The sequence below is a fragment of the Lampetra planeri genome, chromosome 18, assembly GCF_965212315.1.
Source record: "Lampetra planeri chromosome 18, kcLamPlan1.2.h2, whole genome shotgun sequence".
NCBI classification, from domain to species: domain Eukaryota; kingdom Metazoa; phylum Chordata; class Hyperoartia; order Petromyzontiformes; family Petromyzontidae; genus Lampetra; species Lampetra planeri.
In genome coordinates, this window is record NC_136124.1 from 9,007,903 (window position 1) to 9,029,654 (window position 21,752).

General features: G+C 43.1%; 1 protein-coding gene across 5 annotated transcripts in view; it reads right to left on the reverse strand.

Moving 5' to 3' along the window:
* LOC144723618 (estrogen receptor beta-like) overlaps positions 1–21,752 on the reverse strand; it is an 87,978-nt gene that overhangs the window by 24,861 nt on the left and 41,365 nt on the right. For all 5 annotated transcript variants that reach the window (XM_078602492.1, XM_078602491.1, XM_078602489.1 and 2 more), the window contains 2 exons: positions 15,802–16,140; positions 4,524–4,662 (listed from right to left, as the gene is read on the reverse strand). In XM_078602492.1, coding sequence (XP_078458618.1) covers positions 4,524–4,662; positions 15,802–16,140 — 478 coding nt within the window. The remainder of the gene's footprint in view (positions 1–4,523; positions 4,663–15,801; positions 16,141–21,752) is intronic.

A 21,752-nucleotide genomic window follows, 5' to 3' on the forward strand; every position in this document is an offset into this window, starting at 1 on the left:
TTGAGTATATTGCAGAGAAATAAGTTCAAGCACTTATTCGATGAGAAGGGGCACTGCGTTTTGGGTTGCTGGGTGGGTGGCTGGGTGGATGGCTGGGTGGATGGCTGGGTGGGTTGGTGGCTGGCTGGGTGGGTGGGTTGCTGGGTGGGTGGCTGGTTGGGTGGCTTGGTGGATGGCTGCGTGGGTGGCTGGGTGGGTGGCTGGGTGGGTAGCTGAGTAGGTGGCTTGGTGGGTGGCTGGGTAGCTGTGTGGGTTTCTGGGTGGGTGGGTTGCTGGATGGGTGGCTGGGTGGATGGGTTCCCTTTCTCCCTTTGTGGACGTTGAACAATTTGTGGCCGTTTGCCAATGCGCACGTCAAACTGTGACCCGCAGCCTCCGCCTGTCTCCGCGCTCCCGCGTCAGCTCCGCTGCTTGCTCCGTCGCTAATGAGCGCCAGTTACACCCTGTCCTCCGCCCCTCCATACATGGGCAGTGTTGAAACATTGCTTTTAAAAACACAGCCACCTCCGATTTCTATTTAAATGTGGAGCTTGGTTCATCTGCTAGGTGTAATCTGGCATCGCAGCGAGCACTCCGACTATCATGTGGATTATAGTTGAATAATTTGACATAATATTCTACATCTGATTTGATTTCCTCTGCTTTTTTTCCCTTCCAACAATCACTGTGACCCTTTGAGAGACAAAAATATCTATTGGAATTACAGTCCCATACACAAACTCATAAAGCACTTCAATTAAAAAAACATATACAACCATTATCAAAAACATTTATCAAGATGTGACGACAGTGAGCTTGCATGTAACAAAATACAAAACAGTGGAGGATGCAGGCAGGGAGATATGCTCTCACCATAGTTATTTACAGCAACATTGGAACATATGTTATCAAAGCTAGATTGGAGAAATTAATGCTTAAACCTTTTGGAGAAAATAATATCCCTCTCAGATTTGATGATGACGGTCAATTCAAAAAGCAGTGAACTTCACCGAGAAGGATGCAAAGTTGAATCAAGGTAAATATGAGCAGGACAAAAGTATTGTGCACCATAACTGCATAGGTCAGAGAGCTAGACAATAAAACTACTGCTTATTCAATACAGGTGGTGCATGCGGAGGATGCCATGGATTTTATATAACATAGGGTTAGCAACTTGGACGTCCATAATACAACACGGCAGTAAAGTATTTAAAATATAACCAGGATTGCGATTCATGGAACACATCTGTGTCTGATGGAGAACCGGTTGCTGAGATTGGTGCTGGAGTCATAGATCAAGGGTGAGGATCAAAAGCCAGACACTGGTGGCGGTGGTGATGATGATGAGACTGAGAGCAGACCATGCGGGTCAGGTGTCGACTTTATGCCAACTGCAGACTCTAGCAAGAGAGAGGAAGCGATGGTGAGGTGTGGTGAGTTAAGCAACCCTCGCCATTATGACCTCTTGACCTTGACAGGTTTATTCACAGGTTTACTAAACTGGCCATGGTGTAGCTTTCCCTGCCAGAATTGCTCACGCACGTTTGATTTTCGCAATTTAACACGTAGTTTTTCGCGATCAATATCACCCATAAGAGGTTTTTTTGGGTTAGATCGTGTAATTATATAAATGTGTCGTTATATAAGGAACGAAACAGTTAGACTTCTCCACAAATCTGGCTGTCGCCTGATGAAGCTAGTTGTAATTACTGGTGAAATGTCATACTCAGATTGTAAATGTTGTGGCTTGGCTCTCCAACACACCGGAGTGCTGTACTAGTGACGAATTGGCACTTTGTGTTTACGTGACAACACTTACTAGTTGGCTGTGTCGGGTGGTGGCGGGTTTTAACGACACATTTATACATTTACGCGATCTAACCCAAAAACAACCTCTATTATGGATGATTTTCGCAATGTTCTGTATGTTTTTATTGCTTAGTCTGCGTGGTAGTGAGTTCTGTTTGGCCTTGTTTGCTTGATCGCTTGTCCATCTGTCTATTTCATAATACTCCTAATGATCCCAACGTAGACATATTTACTGACCCACACTAAACACGTTAGTCCCTTTGCAATTTTTCAGGGCTAATTAAGATTGTCCTGCATACACTGCATGTGTTCTCTACAAAACAGCAGTTCTCCAAAAGGAGGTTGCAATAAAAAAACGTTAGCAAAACAGCCTCCTTATGATGCACTGGCTGTGTGGATTGCATTTTGTTACAAAATTTACTTAATAAAAAATACACAATTTACTATGTATATATGTGTTAAAACTTGCCTTAATGTTTAATAAGGGTGGATACACAAGCTAACAAAAATGTGTTCAAATCGAAATGTTGTGGACTTGGGACAATTAGCATCACCAACATGGAACTGCACTGCAGGCACAAAACGGCCCTAAAGACAGCCATCAAGGGCAATTGCAGAGGACTGCTGGGGGAGACACAGCATGATGGGTGCCAGAGCTGCCTCACACCTCACTCTAAGCCCATCACAGACTTACAATTTGTTATTTCAGCCGCTGACAATGAAGACTGGAGGCAATTAAGTTTAAGAGCAATTTTCTTGTATGCAGCTGATCTGTTATCCAGCCCATCACCATGTGCTTATCACAACGTGATATTGAAACGTTTATCTTATACATGTTTGAAATAATATCTTGGACATTTACTCACTGTTTAGAGATAAGCAGGTGTGTGTTTTCACGGAAAAGTGTTAATTTAACATTGAGGTTCTAATTTATGACCGCACGTCTTAATGATTTAACATAGCTTGCCCAATAACGTCGCCAATTATATGTTTACCCTTCTTAGTGCCCCCATGTTATTGACGAAAGTGTTGGGTTTGTGTTGCATAATGTGCATCACTGCCAACGCAGTGTCACCAAATAATTAGATTCATGATCACGAGCCATTTATTTCCAAGTTTCCAATTTTATTTGTGTTTAATTTTAACATTGGTGGACGCTACTCGGAGCTGCTAACTCAGACCATTAGGTCCAACTTAGATGAAATCACTGAAAGGGTCAGCAAGCAGAACTCCCACACCAAGCTTACAAATGTTTCAGTTAATTTTCCCAATAAAAACAAAATATTGCTCAGAGCAAATTTCTTCATCATTAAAATATATATAAAAATTGTATAATTTCAAGGGTAACTTTAATTTTCAAATGTAATATGTTACTTCTCAAGATGCTGCACAAACAGAGGGAAGAAACAAGGGGGTAGATCGCGAGAGCGCGTACGCTAAGGTGCTGCTGCCTGGAACTCAAAAGTGAAGAGACAGTCATAAACAGAGGTGAGAACTAATGTCTTGAGTCTGGACTTGACCTTAACACAATTTAGCGTGACTTGTTGACCCAGGTGAAAGCCCATAGTGAGTAATAATAATTTTGGCTTTTGCACATGACTAAGGTTTTCGAAAATTCTATCCATTTTGTTGATGGTAATTATTAACATTTTATTTTGGCCTGTGACAGAATATACATATGTCTACAACTTGTAAGTGAATGCCAGCTCAGGTTGTTTCATTTGCCATGCTGTAGAAAATAGCGTGCTCTGATAATTCACCAGAAATGTTTCCAGGCAGTTGTGGGAATTCAATCTTTAACATATTAACAATAATAACGTAATTTTATATCGCGTAATTCATGCTAATTGTATCCCATTATTCTGTACATTAATTATACGAGGACCAAATTCTATATACAGTTACTACCAAGCAAATGAAAACTCCACTACCAAGTAAGGTTAAAAGTGAAGAAACAAATACATAACTTGCACCAAAATAAGAGAAACAACGTGGCCCAGTGGCTCAGAGGTCAGAGCATTGAGCTGGCACTGCTGAGACCCTGGGTTTGAATCTGGCCAGTCACCTGTGATTAAACAGAGTTCTCAAGTGTGGTGAGCTCATGGTCTTAACCCGGTCACCAATGATCAGACAAAAACCCATCATATTAAATTGGGTTTTTCACTCAAATTGGCTAAATTACTGCCCTGGTAATTAAAAATATTCGTGAACTTTTCTCATTGTAACAAGACAGGTGGAAAAGTGGTGTCCCGTCGTGTGGATAAAAGGTCACTTCAAGGGAACTCGGAAGTAGTTCTGTGACATCTGCTTTTGCAGACCATTCTCTAACATTGAGGGTTGCATGTTCTGTGAGAGTTCAGCACGGACATGGTGCTGTCATAAAAACCAGGATAACATCTTTAAAAAATACTAAAGACGTGAAAACAAAATTCGCGAAGATGCTGTGTGCAATTTTCCCTGGGCTACGCGGCCACCCGAACAATCCTCCTGATTGCGCCTTTTGGCGTCATCTGGTCCAACCCATGTGAGACTAGGCTCTAAGGAAAGCTGTCTCGGGTGTGGACCAATCAACTTCAAGGACAGTGCATACATTATCAGAGTTATGTTTTTTGTTTGCATTATGACTGCAGGTATTGTGGTCTATGCAAACATGACTCCTTGTAAAAAAGGTGTCAGTTTTGTTGCCAGATAGAAGGGCAAAAAACCAATTATCAGATCCTCCGAGTCTCACGTACCTTCCTAGGATGAGGTTTGGAGCAAAGTGGAGCTGACCAGGGCGATCGATAGACCTCCAGATGAGCCCCACGATTAGGATCTCCAGCCAGCAGCACTCCAGCAGCTGCACCTGGTCACTCAGCCCGATGGCCGTGAATCCTGCCAGGGATGGTGGTGTCAGACAGGTGGAAAGAGTGAAAATGAAGAAAAAAATAAGAAAAATAATACCTACAACTGAGCCAGTTAAAGTACATTTTCACAAAGTCGGCATTTTTTTGTTCTTCAAATATTACAAGGCTCAAGAGGAACACAACAGGGCATGCATAACATGATTGCTTTCCGCAACTTTGTAGCCTAACTCGGTGACACATCCGACTGTGTTCATGATGACAGTGGCACTTCTGATCTTCGAGGGGGAGACAGATCAAAAAAGAAAAACGTCGTGTAAAAATCTCATGTTTGCGCCCCGTTGGGAGTGATTTATACTGAGCGCAACACTCCACAGACTAAGCCAAATCCTAATAATTTTCCGAGTCAAAAATGTTTTTGCAAAATGTATTACATAGGCGAAAAAGTAAAGCAGCATTCATCAACAATTGAAACTCCACAGGAATACTCAGCCTGTGCAGCTGTGCTGACCATGTAAAAAGTGGAAATTTAAAATAACAGCTTTTTACAAAAATGAAATAGCTAAAATGTATATCCATAACATAGTTTTTTAGGTTAGATTGCGTAAATGTAAATGCCTCGTTAAACCCGCCACCACCCAACAAAGACAGTTAGTAAGGTTTGTCACGTAAATAAAACATGCCAATTCGCATCCAGTAAAGCACACTGGTGTATTGGAGTGTAAACTCACAACATTTACAATTCGAGTATGATGTTTCGCCAGTAATTACAACTAGCATCATCACACTTTAGCTGTCACCTGATTTTGCAAGTTGTAATTACTGGCGAAACATTATACTTAAATTGTAAATGTTGTGGGTTTACTCTCCTACACACCGGTGTGCTGTACTAGTAAGTAATTGGCACGTTCTGTTTACATGACAAACCTTACTAATTGGCTGTGTCGGGTGGTGACGGGTTTAACGACACATGTATATTTACGTGATCTAACCCAAAAACCTCTATTATGGATAATATTGGTCGTGAAAGCCTACTATGTGTTAAATTGATAAATGTATATGTATTAAATGGTTCCTCTAGTGCAGGTATTTGGTTCATAATATATGTTGCACACAAAGTATTTACTTTGAACAGCATCATATGCTGTTTAAACATTATTTGACTTATCATTAATAAAATATTATTGGGGGTTAGTAAATTACGCAAATAATAGAAACAAAAGATTGAATGATTATGATGGTAATGAGTACAGGTACTCATATGGTGCTCATGGCGAATGCTTACGCTCGTTCGCAAGCGGGTCGATAGGATGAGCAATACAATGTTACATCGGTAGCTGAAACATTAAATATTTTTTTACATTCTTGATGATGACATAGGCTGAAGGTTACGTGTATTCCATGAAAAGCATGGAGGTGGCCAAAGCAAGTGCAGGCCCAATGTGCCCCTGCCCAGCAGTGGGCACATGGACACAGGGCTCCTAGCTCCGAGCTCCGTGATGACCAAGTCGTGGTGTCCCAACCCCGAAGGCTGGGGTCGTTTCAACCTCAGCGGACGCCAAAATTTGGTTGGGTCACTTTTGTGTGTACTTAGCGTATATATTTTACATGATCGGTGTCTCCCAGTCTGTTAACAAATGCACAGTCAACACAGTGGCAAAGGGCGCTCATGTTTTGTCATGAATTGGTCAAGCACAGTGTGGCATTACCGCGCTCATATGGAGTTCAAACAGCCTCGCAACATACAGGAAAACTGCACAAAGGTTATATTATGTACACAATGTGTGTATGAGTGTCGTATTATTTAGGATGATTAAAAATGTCAGCACCCTGAATGCAATACACAAATCACCACAGCATGCAAACAGCCCTGTGTTTGTTCTATATATACTGGTGAGATGCACATATGGCATTCTGTATTAACAATGAAAGAATGCTTCACAATTGGACATCAATGGAAGGTCACACTGGACATTATGATATTGGACGCATATTAGAACTAATATATATTTTTCAAAAATCACCATATTCATCGTTAACACATAATATATATAATATGGTTGAAAAGGTTACAGTAGAAACATTTACTGTGAAGCCATTCCAAATTTCTGCGCTGTTCTGAAGAAGGGCGAATAACTGAACACCAAATTATTAAGTAGATAATTTCTGTTATAAGGTAGTGTTCATGATCATTGTGGTGATTTAGTTTTTTTCATGCCAGTTGACCAATTCCAACACAGTCTGTTATAAATCAATCTTACACCATTCCACTTCCTGCTCACCATTCTCAAATAGAAAAAAAAACAGAGATTTGAATGATAGGTTAAATCTATGCAATCCTTTCTGTGTTGTCTGTATTGTATTTTACAGGTTCAATTTGGGCGACAGGGTGACACAATGGTAACCCTTTTTCCTCATAGCAAGAAAGCCTTGATTTAGATTCCTGACTCGACCACTTTTGTGTGGACTGTGAATGTTTTCCCTCTGTTCTGCATGGGCTTTCTCTGCACCCTCCAGTTTCCACCCATAGCAATCAAAAAACAAACAATGTAACAGGTATTGGCCATACGTCCCAATGCTAAAAATATACCTGCAATCTTCTTGGTTCTTTCGGTAAAGTCACGTAGAAGGGAAGTAATAAAATAATAAAAATAAAACATAATAAAATAATTCTCACCACGTTTCGGCCACAACGCAAGCAGCCGTCCTCAGGTGAAGACCTGATCCCTGCAGTTACGAAAGCTTTAAATCGAAATATACCTGCAATGTTCCCTATTTTGGATTACACACAGAAGCAACATCTCCCCATTCTGATCAAACTTGGCAAGGACCCTCCTGAAAAAGTATTGAAACTTTCCTGGATAAACCAGCATTAATATGGGAATAATACTAGTGAGTGAAATTGTCGTGAATGTCTCCCTTCATAACTGGGATCAGCTTAAGACATAGACATGGCAGATTATATTTATCTATGGCACCATTGCTCGACCTCACACTAGCCCAGTGATGTTTGTAGATGTTTACAGTTAACATCCAGCTCTTCAAGTTGCCAGACAACAGCTTCAAGGGACACCAGGTACCTACTGCAAAGAATGCGTTCACTGAGCTAATATGGAATTCAGGAGTTTATGATGCATTCAAGAACCACGGACATAAAACACTTCTGTTGCACAAAACTTGGCAATGCTTTTGATTTTGGTTTACGGGCTTTAGCCTATGTACCACTTTTCGAACTGCCCAAGTTTATTGAGTGCCCTCTGATTAAAAGCATATAATCTTAGTGAATATTTGCTATGTGCAGGAAGCTGAGAGTTATGTTTTAAACTTGATATCTTAGCGGCATCTGTAAACCGGAGTAATTAGAAGAATTGCCCAATGGTCTTTTAATTCTTGAACATGGACAATTCAGTCTCGAAAGCCTAAGTCCAAGCAGTCGAGCAGTCGTCATATCAGACAGATTTTTTTTGGCACAGGATTTTTCTTTAAAATACCTTCAATGGCAATTGTTGATTCATAGCCAAATAACTAAAACTTGTATTGTTATGCGGTTGTAATCCTTCATTACTGCCCTCGGGCTGGGTAGGGGTGTCGGGAGGAAGGAGGTGACGGTGGTATGGGGGGGGGATAGAAGTAAATATTGTGGGATTATTTCCATCATACTTCAAGCATTACCCAGACTTTTAAAGCAGCATGCCATAGCTTTGACATAAACAATGATGGATAAAATGAAGGAACTAAGTATTACTCTAATAATTACAATTATGCAGGAAAGCTTCACTGAGTCTTTCAGCTCTTTTTCAGGAGGATCCAGCTACATTGAGATATTGGGCCAATTCCATTCACGAGTATTTTGCTACGTGTGGATTTAAACCACAGTACTCAGAGAAAACTCACGCACGAGAAGATAACAATGAAAGCTCCACAAAGATGGATTTAATCCTCTTACAATATTGTTATCTCCCAGCGACCTGGGTCTTTGAGTTTTTGAGTTTCACAAATCTGTACGTTCCACAAACCCTTGCCTCCAGTGCTGTATCAGAGGTTCCCTTTGTGGTGCATGACTCACTGAATTATCACATTGAATATCTATAGCACACGGATAATATGAAGCACGGATGGTAGAAGTGGACCCGAGGAAGTAGTCATAGTATGGGAGAAGCAGTGGTGCCTTTACTCGTATGCAAAATAGGTTCCATTACTCAATTGCGATAGCAATAATTACCACCTACTGGCAGACTAATGAACATTTGCAAGCTGGTAGTTGTTGTGTGCTATCCAGGGACAGCTGCCATTAGGGGGTTACCTAGACTAAAACCAATCGACGAATTTTTACCTCATGGACACAATATAAATGAAAGTATTGGTATTATTTGTGTACCCACAAAGGGCCGCAACTTTATGGATCCCAAATGTCTCTATGCCAACTCTCTCCATGTCTCTGTCGCTTTGTATGTGTGTCTCTCCTCTCTCCATGTCTGTCTCTGTCTATCTCTCTCTCCACGTGTATCTCACTGTCTATTGCCGCGTGTCCAGGGCACCCTTCCCACATCTGCATAGGATCCCAATTAGCCGTGAGGTGGCTCTGTTCAAAGGCCATTATTCAGTCACACACGCACGCAGAGCTGACAGTTACCAAAGCAGCTACTCCACAACTACAGAAGCCATATCACATTTATTGAAAATAAGCATGTACTTGTATACCTAAACATTGCATTTTTAAGCATGTTGCATGAATTGCAGTGTTTTCAAATGCACTTATTAATGTGAATAAAAAAGAGGAAAATAGAAAACAATAATTTATCAAAAAAGCTGCAGATTTTTTTTGATAAACCAATATTGTACTTGCGATATCAATATTAACAGGACCCCATCTTGAACTTTGTAATCTGAACTGCTGCTGCAGAACAGCACATTCAGCAAAGTGTGGTTGGCTGCGCTAATGCACAACTTCTATAGCACGCAGGTCTAAGCTCTATGCAAAATACTTTAGCACGAGTATATTATTACACTTCAGCACAAAATACGAAAGCAAAACTTAAAATGACCAACACATCTGCCAATTAGCCGAGAGTGTGGCCGGGCAAAGAAAACATCATGAAATATTTAATGACGCAACTATAGAACGTCTGTGCCATCGACTGCACACAAAGACAAAGCTCCCCCGGAAGATCTTTAACAGACTGTTGGGGCAAGTGCTGTTAGTGAGTGGCAGCTATGAAGGCCGGCACGGAACACGAGGGGGTGGATGGCCAACACCACGCCCGGCCTTCTTTATCTCCCCAGTGCTGATATTTACACACCGCACCCACGTACCATTTAAGGCAGAGGCGACTGCATATACACACACAGGATGGTCAACACATTTCAAAACAAGATATAGAAAGCATAACGACCCAATGCTACTTACTATTTACTAGTGATATGATGATTTGCTCCGATGGCATTTTGATTGCCACAATCAACAAGTAATTTGCCTAACTTTAACCAACTCGTTTGTATCATTTGTGACGGGTTTTTTTTCATGTAACATGAAAAACATCGACTGTTACACACGTGATCCGGTCCGTGTGTCGCGGGCCTTAAAACTGAAATGATTTGTAGAGGCACGTTGCACCCACGCTTACCATCGACTGCCTACAGCGATGTTGTAAGTCACTGGAAAAGAGGCACAATTTTGTCTTTTTATTCTTAATTTGGACATGTGTTTTTGGAATATATTTCAAATGCTTGTAGTTGTGGATTAAATCATATTTTTAAACATAATTAATCAATACTAACCTTGTGTTAATAATATATAAATAATGCCTTATCTTTGTACATCTCAACTCTGATTTGTACTTTGTATTTTGATTTTGTGCTGTACAGAAGTGATTTTAAAATTGCTCAAGTCTTCCTTAAAATACTCCATTTCAACGAAAAGCCTTAGCCTAGTGTTCATCAATGACTCACCCTGACAAATCATGCAATAGGTTTGGGTCTGCACGTGTGTTATTTTTCCTACCCCTCATTCATACAAATTTTGATACACACATTTCTGCATGTTTGGCTTTGCATGGCCCAAAGAGCCCTTGTTAAATTTCCATGGCATTTAAAAACCCTCATTTTTTTGGCCCACACACAGGATGGTTGAGCAAAACACAAGAGAGAAAGCACGATATTTTTTGGACAATACTATGTTTTGGCATGGACAGGCAGGTTGGTCATACTCTTTTAAGACCTTTGGCTCATTTTACGGGCTCAGCACAAATCTGTGCTAAAGGTCGCATCTTGCTTGGCAGATACCAAACAACTCTCACTTTACACCAAATTAGTTGAAAGTATTATAACATGTACAGACAGTTTGTAGTGCTCTACACCAAATTAGTTGAAAGTATTATAACATGTACAGACACTTTGTAGTGAAAATATACAAAAAACATAATGTTCTGTACTTAATTCGATTGTAGAAACCATTCCAGACCTTCAGCCAATCAATGGACATTTGATCTGTTGCTGCTGATTATGACGATGATTACAAATATTACAATGAATGAAAAATACTTAAGGTTATGGTCAAGGGGTCATCATGGCCAATGATGTATAAAATAAAGGTGTACTTAATATCAATACAACATACATTACTCTCAAAAAAATAAGCACTTTTAAACCTGAACCTGAATTTATTTCTGCAGATCAACGTGTGTCAATATAACACAGACCATTTACTTTCCTCTTTGTATGACTATGAAGAAATCACCCTGAATGATGTATGTACCTAACCTCATAAAATATCAGAAACGAAGCAGCTTTGAGCCTGGTGAGCACTGGATAGGAGAGGTAAACATCAGGTAAGTATGCTTGGACGACGAGTTGGCCAGGAGGTTGCATTACAGAAATTGTATTTTTAAAGCCATCGACATCGAGCTTCGAGTGTTTCCACCTTGCGTGGCATGGGTTTTCTCTGCGTACTTCTTCCCAAATGCCACACCCTCTTTAACAGATTTAAACAGGCATCCCAATGGAAGATCCTCCTGAGCAAGATTATTGAGAGTCAGTGAGGCTTTCCTAGGTTAATACAGGGAATGTTACTATTGTTATTTATGCATTACTCTGTAATCTCTGTGCAATGCCTATCATACTTTTGAGGATTGATGCTATATCAATTCAAAGCCTACTGCGTACACTTTGGTTTCATGGGTTTGGCAGGGTGGTGCATAGGTAACCCTTGTTTAACACGTAGGCTTCCACACGTGGGTTTGATTCCAGACACAGGTGCTTTTCTGTGTGAAATTTGTATCTTCTCTCCTTGTTCTGCATGGGTGTCCTCCATGTTCTCTGGTTTCCTCCCATAACAAAACAAAACACAAATAAAATGGTATTGGCCAAACATCCCAAAACTAAACAAATTACACCACAAATTACCCAATTTGGATTAAACATAGCATATTGTCCACAATTCTAAAGACTTGGTAGGACCTTCCCTAAAAAGAGTATTGAGGCTCAGTGAGGCCTTCCTTGATAAACAAGCGCAATCATAAAAACAACAACAATAATAATGTTGTATTTAATCGTGCACAAATGCAGACCACACTCTGCATCACTGCCCAACTGCTGTAGCAACACATGCGGGCTCCCGTCACTAAACACAGGATGCAAGTGCAGCAGCTGTAGCTATGGCTGACCCGCAGAGCTCGCGTCTTGATGTGAGCACAGTGTACTTCCTCTGCCATTTACAGTGCCGGACACAAGCCAACTCCCAGTAGTGCAGCCAACAGGTGACACTCCCCATGACATATCCTGGCATAACCTTGGTATCTCGTAAATCTGGGCCGTCACGACTGACATGTCTTTCCAAAACAGCACGAGGCTTTCTTGTTAACGCTGAGCCGCACAGTGAGGATGGCCTCTCCTGCTGCTGTGGTGCAAAAATATTTGGTGAGAAGTCAACGCTCAAATACTTTTGTCACACTGCAAAACAATGGCGTTAGTTGTCCGTCTGTTTTGTTATTTTCATCAACTTGTAAGTTGATATCCCAGCTTAATATGTAACTGTATAATAATAATGTACGTGTTGTTATGGACAAAAACATGTGCTTCTTTGGGTTTTCTCCAACTTACAAATATAATTTTACAGCAACTCGAATTATCTAGAGATACTACCATATTTGCCTTTTAACACCAATCAACTACTTTAAAAGAGCATATGCAATTAAATAATAAATCTGATTAAATTGTGCTTAATCCCCACATTGAGGGGCTAAAATACATTTACTTGGCCATATGGCATGGCTCTCTACAAATCTACACTGCATTTCAATTCCCATGAGTGGTTTACATGGTATAAGAATCTATTCATATCATTGGTAATAGCAGCAGGAGTATCGGCATGTCCACCAGTTGTTGCATTGCTTCACGGTTTACAACTGGCAGGCCACCCTGGTTAACACTGCAGAACTATTAAGCACAAAACCCAAGGCGTCTGCTGCACAATGGAAGTTCAACATTGTGTGCTGGTGTTATAGTCCAAATTTTCCAAAAATACTCGCCAATTACTTAATTGGGAATAAAGTGATCATTACCGCCCCTCACAAAAACTGAGCAAAACCCTCCTGAAAGAGTCTTGAAACTCAGTGAGACTTTATTTATATATAAATAAAACAAATTTAGTCGTCAAGCTGTCTAGAACACTTCTATTCTCGAGAAATGTAATCTGTAAATATTATCCCAAAAAAATGTGCAACTAACCACCAGGAGATGTCGAGTTCAAATCCCAGTTAGGTGCCAACTGGCATCCTTAAAATGAGCATTAATTTGTGAGAAGTGACCTGGGATTTTCACATTGCTGGATTGAGAGATAGTGACGGTTTGGGGAGGCCTTCATCCAGCAGTGGATTGATAATGGCTGCTAATGATGAGCAGTGAGTGTTCATGCTCGTCCATGCCATATGAATGTGGAGTTATCAAACAGGATCAGGGTTGTACACGGGTGATGAGTGCTACCGCATAATTGTTTGATTCTGAACGGAAATTCGCTTTCACTTTTTGAATTATATTTAATTATATACATACACAGAGGTGTGCTCATATTGAAATTAGTTTCGTGACTCTTTAACGTGATTTCATATATGGTAAGTCCCTCATAACAAAACAACATTAAACTAAAGTTTTGTTTATATTGCATAACATTTTACAAGAATTATCCTGAGCCCTACTTTACAGACAGAGTGCTATTGAATCAATTTTTTCAACTTGAGTTGAAAAGCACAACAATGAAAATCGGAACTGTTGAGGACTGCTTCAACATATGTACAAACCATACAAACCAAGCTCATCTTTTTATATGAAAAGTACATTTGTGTTTATAACTCCACTCCTGCACATATCAAACATGCTGCTTCTTTACTTTTCCAATTCAAAATATTGCCAAGATTCCACCAGGTAGCAACATTGATACTGGACGACTCCTGAACCCACAGAGTACCACACAACGTGAAACCCAAGCATGTGTCAGCTGCAGCATAAACGACAGCATTCAGGCTGCTAGAGAAGTCGCTGCTCATGCAGAAGCAGTGGCACAGTAGCGAGGTTGGCATGGCCCTGGGTGTAAGGATTTAAATGGGGCCCCCTGTCCAATTTCTCCTCCTCCTCTTCATTGCCCGGCGCTTGGGCCCCTTCATTCCATGGGCTTTGATGCATTTTCACCACCTGCACTCCCCAGGTTTCCCTTGCAAGAGAGGCAATGTTGTTCCATACGTCTCAATGGGTTTGTTTCATCTCCTGTTTAAATAACAGATACAATAATAAAGAATATGAATTCCTGCAGTCACGAAAGCTTTAAGTCATTAAATGTAATTAACAAATACACGCTAGTCTACCTTTGTTTGCCATATTTATGAATCAATAATTGTGCTATACACATTCTGCTGTGACCCATATCTGAAAATGTATTATTGTGCATCCGTGGTTCATCGCGGAGGTTACACCGAATAATCCAAAAGAACGTGTCCATGCCAACGCGGTATGCATTGGATTGTTGGACAAAAAACCCACCCCACCCAATTACTCCACGACATTCACTGACTACAAGGAAACCATGGTATGTGACTAACAGCTAAATGTATCCAAAAAAAATAGCAGATTATAAGGTTATTAGTTTTTATAAAATCTAAATGCTGCAAATCTGCCATGAGGTTCTATGTTTGAGGAGTTTTTCTTACAATTTAGAGACTTGGTTTCAAAGTCAAAAAAATTACAAATTATTGTATACTAAATAAAATCACATCAACGCAAGCTAGTTTGTTCAGATTTAAAATATAAAAGTATGTAAAGCTTACCTCTGCATTTTCCCTGCAGCTCCACTCCTGTAGATCTGTTAGTTCTGCCCAGGTCTACAGATAGCGGTTTGCAGTTCATTCTAGATTTGAAGCTTTCGTGACTGCAAGGAATCATATTCTTAGGTTTTTTCGGTAAAGTCACGTAGGTAAAACATCAAATTAATGAAAATAAAATAAAATAAAAACAAAAATCACGACGTTTCGGAGGCAACACAAGTCTCCATCATCAGGTGGGACCGTCACAGCCGAATTAGCTGCATCAAGTGAGGCAATGATTCAAGGTTTGCAGTTCGCAAATAATTCTCAATCAGGCACAATGTGCTGCCGTGTATGGGAGCAATTACAGGGATTTGTGGATTATTGCATCACAGATTATGATTTCTGCTGTAATGCAATATTTACCTACCCAGAGGCGCCTCACTGGGTTTGAGACTGTTTCAGAAGGATGCGGAGTTTTTGAGTGTTTCGCATGTCTTAACATACAGTTACATCTGAAACGTATTTTTTTCCTTGCATGGGTCACTTGGATTTACAATATGTTGACTATAATAAGGTGAGAAAAATTATATTACGAGCAACCTTTAGTGGGCTTCACCTACTTTGTATCACTGAGTGTTACACTCTCTGAGAGATAACTGGAGCACGCAGAGACATTCCAACAGGTGATTGATTGAATAACGCTGAAACGTCTGCAGACGAGTTTTCAAACCCGCTTACTATACTGTCATCTCCTGCCCACCTCACATCCCAGGGGGTTTACAAAGTTTTACATCAAACGCCATCTTCAAAGCAGTGGATTGCAGGCGTGCACCACCGCTTACACTTCCAGTGTTTGTGCACCATTGCCCGTGGCTCACCTGGAATCTTCTTAGCCCAGGTGATCATGTGCACGAGCTCTCGGTCAGCCAGGCTGGTGAGAGCAGCCATGAGCGAGGCCTCCGTCACAGGCTTGTCGGGGTCATACGAGGACAGTACGGTGGGTGGCTCAGCCTCCAGAAGAGCCGAGATCACCTGGTCAGCCTCAAGTGAGGTGACGGTGCTCTCCCGGTCCCTCGGCCCGGTGGGCCTCTCACCCTGAGGCCTCGTCACGCTCACATCTTGGCCGCCGCCGCCGACGCCTCCCCCATTCTTCTGGGGGATGGGGCGCTGACGTTTGTGCTTGACCCCTCGAAAGCCTTTGCGGTCCTTGCGAACGCCTCCCCAGAGAAACGGAAAAGAACAACGCATATACATTATAATACACTTGTCAATGCAGGAAAGCTTCATTGAGTCTCAACTCTGATGCAGGAGAGTTTTGCCATGTTTTTTGCATTAGTTAACGAACTTGGACCATTACATTGGCACGTAATGGCCTACTCTTGTTAACATAACATCATAGGCCTTTTAAAGTCCACTTTGACACAGACAACGCATACCATTTTAAGGTTAATACACCCGCAGTATTAACAAGAGTGACCTGCCGAATTCCAACCACACACCTATTCAACATCTTTAAAAAGCAGCACATGCATCACTTAATGTACTAACTTTTTATATTGTAATAATAATGATGAATCTTGACTTAAAGCTTTCGTGACTGCAGGAATTCATATTCTTTGGGTCTTTCGGTAAAATAACGTAAATAGGTTCAAATAAATAACAGAAATAACAAAAAACTTCGACGTTTCGATCGCAACACAAGCGGTCGTCATCAGGAAAAGGGGAGTAAGCTTCTAAAGACAACTGTTTATAAAGGTTTGAAATGGGCGTAGCCCAAATGTCAGCAGCCAATGTCAATGTAAGTGGTGGTCGGCGACTGCGGCGGTGGTGGGTTTTCCACCAATCAAAGGGCTGCAGGTAAAAATGTGCATGTTAATGTGAGAGATTAGCATGTTAATGTGAGATCACCGAGCATCCTCCACGGCGAGTGCGCCAAGGTGGCTATGTTAATGTGAGAGATTAGCATGTTAATGTGAGAGATTAGCATGTGAATATAAGGGAGAGACAAACGGGGGTTCGAGGCTATCGTGGGGGTTCGGGTCCTGGCTGTCGTCGCTGTCATCGCTGCCATCTCTTCGTCGTTGCTGCATAGCCAGTCAGCTATACAGTCTTCATCGTCGCCGTCACTATATAGTCAGCCAGCTATATAGGTGTACGTCGCCGATGTTGTCGTATGGGTGGCTAAGCTATACGTCAGTCAGCGCTTATGTTACTCTGTGACCTTGTCCTTAATTATTAAGAAATAGATAAGAAACCCTCTACAAGTCGTGTCTTGGAAGTTGTCTCATTACACATGTATGCAGTACATAATGTGTGGTGTTGTGTGTGACAGGGGAGCAGTGGTGCAGTGCTCGTGAGCTGCAATACAAACTCAATGACTTTAGATCAATCCCTGGCCATGGATAACATCAGTGGCAAATGGAATCTGAACCTACGTAGGCCCTGACCTAACATCAACACTGAGGAGACTAGGGAGACAAAGGCAATCCTTGATGACATCTTAATAATGGCGATAAACTATGAGGCTCCACAGGAGGCCTTTGTGTATATGTATAAGCATGTGAAGAATGACCTATGTTGAACTTTTTTCGCACTGTACTTCGCCAACCATGCTAATTGGAGGTGTGGGGGATGGACAACAAACTAAATTAGTGTCTGGAAATAAGCAGAGAGCAGAAGGCTCAAACTTGGCAGCGGCTGCATTCGTGTATAGTCTTTGAGGAGAGTGTATCACGTTTAAGGAATGATAACGCCATCATAATTCCAATACAAATAGTGTACGTTGCCCTGCTGTCCAATGTCTGATCAGCTCCCGAGGCAGGCAGCAGCGAAATAACAATAAAAAACTGCAATACCCTTCAACATCAATTTATGCCTTGGGTTAATGTCAATTTATGTTGTTTTCTAATGCGGTAAAAATACACATTGTAAAAAACAATGTTCAAAAGCTGAAGAGACTAAGAAGGGACTCCAAGGCCACGTCTGTGCGGGTGAAGGAGGCATTCACTGTTTTGCGGAGGCTTTGAGCACTGCGCCAAAAGGATTTCAAAAGCGGCCCCTCGGGATTTACTATTATCTTATTTCATGAGCGCCAAAAAAAACACATTGAGAAGAGGTGGGAGAGGTGGCTCGCTCAAACAACAACGGTTTACTCTTTGGTTCTTTCGGTAAAGTCACGTAGAAAGAAAAAAAAATAGAATACATTCGCTCTTTCTCTCCCCCGGCCGCTTCGGGGTGGATTTCCACACATCTCTCTGTGTGTCTCTGTTTGTCAAATTTCACACTTAACTTATAATTTTAGCTATCTTTGGAGATGGTGGTCAACCAGGCTATGCATTAACTGTGTGTTAGCCGACTCTCTGTGTTGCACTGCATTACATTTCCAAAAAAAATTCTACATTTTGTTTTCTCAAACTGCCTATTTCTCTTCTTGGTTCTTTCGGTAAAGTCACGTAGAAGGGAAGTAATAAAATAATAAAAATAAAACATAATAAAACATAATTGTTTTATTATGTTTTATTGTTTTATTATGTTTTATTTTTATTATTTTATTACTTCCCTTCTACGTGACTTTACCGAAAGAACCAAGAAGATGAATCCCTGCAGTCACGAAAGCTTTAAATCGAAATAAAATGCCTATTTCTCTCTCTAAAATTTACCAGGCTCTCATAGGTCCATTCGCTCTTTTCTCCCTCGGTCGCTTCGGGGTGGAGTTCCACACAACTCTCTATAAAATGTACCAGTCTTGTTGGGTCTTTCATTGACATGCTAATTTCTCTGCTCCAGCAGATGCTCCAGCAGACCCACCCCTCTCTCTGCCCCCCCCCCTCTCTCTCTCTCTATTTAAGGCCTCGACACAGAGGAATTGGGTCTCTGTGTGTCTATGTTCTGTGTCTCTCTCTGTGTGTCTCTGTGCTGTCTCTCTCTGCGTGTGTCTCTCTGTGTATCTCCGTGTCTGTGTTTTGACCCGTTCATTCAGGTCCTGAATGCCGGGTTACAAACGGTTGATGAAATGTTGGCCGCCAACATTATTTCGCCATCTACCAGTCCGTGGGGAGCCCCTATTAAGCTCGTTAAGAAGCACGATGGTAGCTTGCGCTTTTGCGTCGATTTTCGGAAACTCAACAAAATTTTGGTGGCTGATCCTTAGCCTCTCCCACGGATGGATGATTCCCTGGACGCCCTAGCGGGCGCCCAGTATTTTTACATGCTCGACCTCCTGTCCGGATTTTGGCAGTTTCCATTGAATGAAGCTTCCAGGCCCAAGACGGCTTTCCGCACGCCGCAGGACCTTTTCGAATTTAACCGGCTCCCGATTGGACTCCACTCCGCGCTGGCGACATTCCAACGTTTAATGGAGCTAGTTCTAGCTGGACTCCAGTGGGACTCCTGTTTCATATCTCGATGATGTCATCGTCTTTAGCCGCAAGTTCGATGAACACCTTGATCGGTTGCGCGCTGTTTTTGCCAAAATGCGGGCGGCAAATCTAAAATTTAAGCCCCAAAAATGTCACCTGCTGCAAACATGCGTTCGGACGTGGCCTACCCCCACGTCGGTGGGGGAGGTGTGGAGCTTCATCGGCTTCACATCTTACTACCACCGCTTTGTTGCCGGGTTCACTACCACTGCAAAGCCCCTCCACGCGCTGACAGCCAAGGGTCAAAAGTTTAATTGGGGGGAAGAGGAGGAGGCCTCGTATTTGGCACCTCGTGAGGCTCTGGTCAACGCCCCTCCCTTCCGTTACCCCGATTTCACTGTTCCGTTCATCCTCGATACTGACGCGAGTGACACCAGCATTGGGGCAGTTTTATCTCAGGTTGTCAACGGGGTGTAGTGTGTCATCACATATGGTAGCAGGATACTTTCCCCAGCCGAACTCCACTACTGCGTCACGCGCCGCGAACTCCTGGAAATAGTTTTTTTTGTGCGGCTGTACCATCCATATTTACATGGCCGGCACTTCACAGTGCGCTCTGACCACGCTGCGCTGCAATATGCGCTGCGGGTCGACCAGCCATCCGGCCAACTGTCACGATGGCTTGAAGTCCTCCAGGACTTCTCATTTACCGTTCCGTACAGGAAGGGTATCCAGGACTCCAATGCTGATGCCCTGTCTCGGTTGCCGCTGCGCGCCGACTGTCCTTCCCTTTCGGGCTCTGGGCGCTGTAAGCAGCCTGTAGACGATTCGGTCCCGACCCTTGCAGCGTCAGCTGAGGTGGCCCCCTTGAAGGTGACGGACAATCCTGTGGCACGCGGCATGCTGAATGGTGACGTCTCCAGATGGAGGACGCTTCCCTGGTCAAGATGCGCCGCCGCGTCGTGCACTCTGATGGGGATGAAGGCCGTAGGGGCTTGGCCCCGGTGGTCCTGCGGGATGGCCTATTAATGTGCTGGGACGAGGGTGTACGCTGTTGTCGTGCCCACAGCCCTGCGAGGGAGGGTTGTGTGGGCCATGCATGAAAAACTTCTGCACTTGGGCGTGCACAAAACTCTCGCCACAATCCAGCGTGACTTTTTCTGGCCGGGCATGGCTAGGGATGTGGCGGACCTGCTGAGAGGTTGTGTGCAGTGTGCGCGGCAGAATCAACTGGCCAAGCCCTTTTGTCCGCCGAAACAGTCTATTTGTGTCTCAATGAGCTTGTCGCTCTGGACCTCATTGGTCCCTTTCCCGCCACCCCGCGGGGTAATAAATATTTACTGGTGGGAGTCGAATATTTTTCACGCTGGCCTATGGCTTGGCCGCTCCCCAACCAGTTGGCAGCTGCCATCACTGACACCTTCCTGGATGGCTACGTCATGGATAAGGGTGCCCCCGAGTGTCTACTGACGGACCAAGGGAAATATTTTTCCTTCAAATTACTGCGGGAGGTGTTTGACCTGTTGGGCACACAGAAAATTCGAACATCGCCAGACCACTCCCAAAGGAATGGTATGGTCGAGCGCCTGCATCAAACGCTCACTGCAATGCTGAGTCACCAAGGCAGCGAATCTCAGCTCGATTGGGACTTATTTATTCCAGGCGTGTTGGCCGCTTATCATATGGCCCCTCATGCATCCACCGGCTATTCGCCGTTCTTCTTAATGTATGGCAGGGATCATGACCCCCAAATCCAAGTTCAATTACGCGTCGTACCAACTAAAACTAAATCCAAAATTTCCGATTCAGTAAGCTTCAACATTCGGAAGCATGGGAGGCTTCTAGGGTGCATTCTAATTTGCACCAATTAGCTAATGAACGCCTACGGGGTCTACGTACTTCTGGCCATGAGTGGAGTGCGGGTGACGCTGCATGGCTCCATTGCCCTCAGGTTCCGGTGGGAACATCACCGAAATTGTTCAGGCCCTGGCGGGGGCCTGTCGTGACCGTTCGCGTTGTCTGTCCGCGATGTGTGCAAATTCGCTGGGGCCGCCGTTGCTGGTTCGTTCATTCATCGCGCCTCAAGCCCTTCATTGCTCCGCGCGATCCCATCTCACCTCCACAATGCAGGGGCCGAGTGTGTGATGTGTCCGACGAGCTGCGGCGTGTGCCTGCTGAGGTGCATCCTCAGCGGAAACCAGTAACTTCACCCTCAGATGCCGCACGACTGACGCCCCTACAGTCGCCACCATCTTCTGCTCCCCCGGCACCGGACGCCGGAAGCTCCTTTGCCCAGACGGATGCTCCCTGTGCGGAACCGGCTGATCTGCCACACTTGCAAGTCCCCCCCGGGTCCTCCGAGGTGAGTGGGCCCACCTCCCCTGGGCCCACCTCTCCCGGGGGCCCGGCCACGAGAACTCAGTCCAAAACTCTTCGTTTCTTATGACCCCCAGTCACACACACCCCCACAC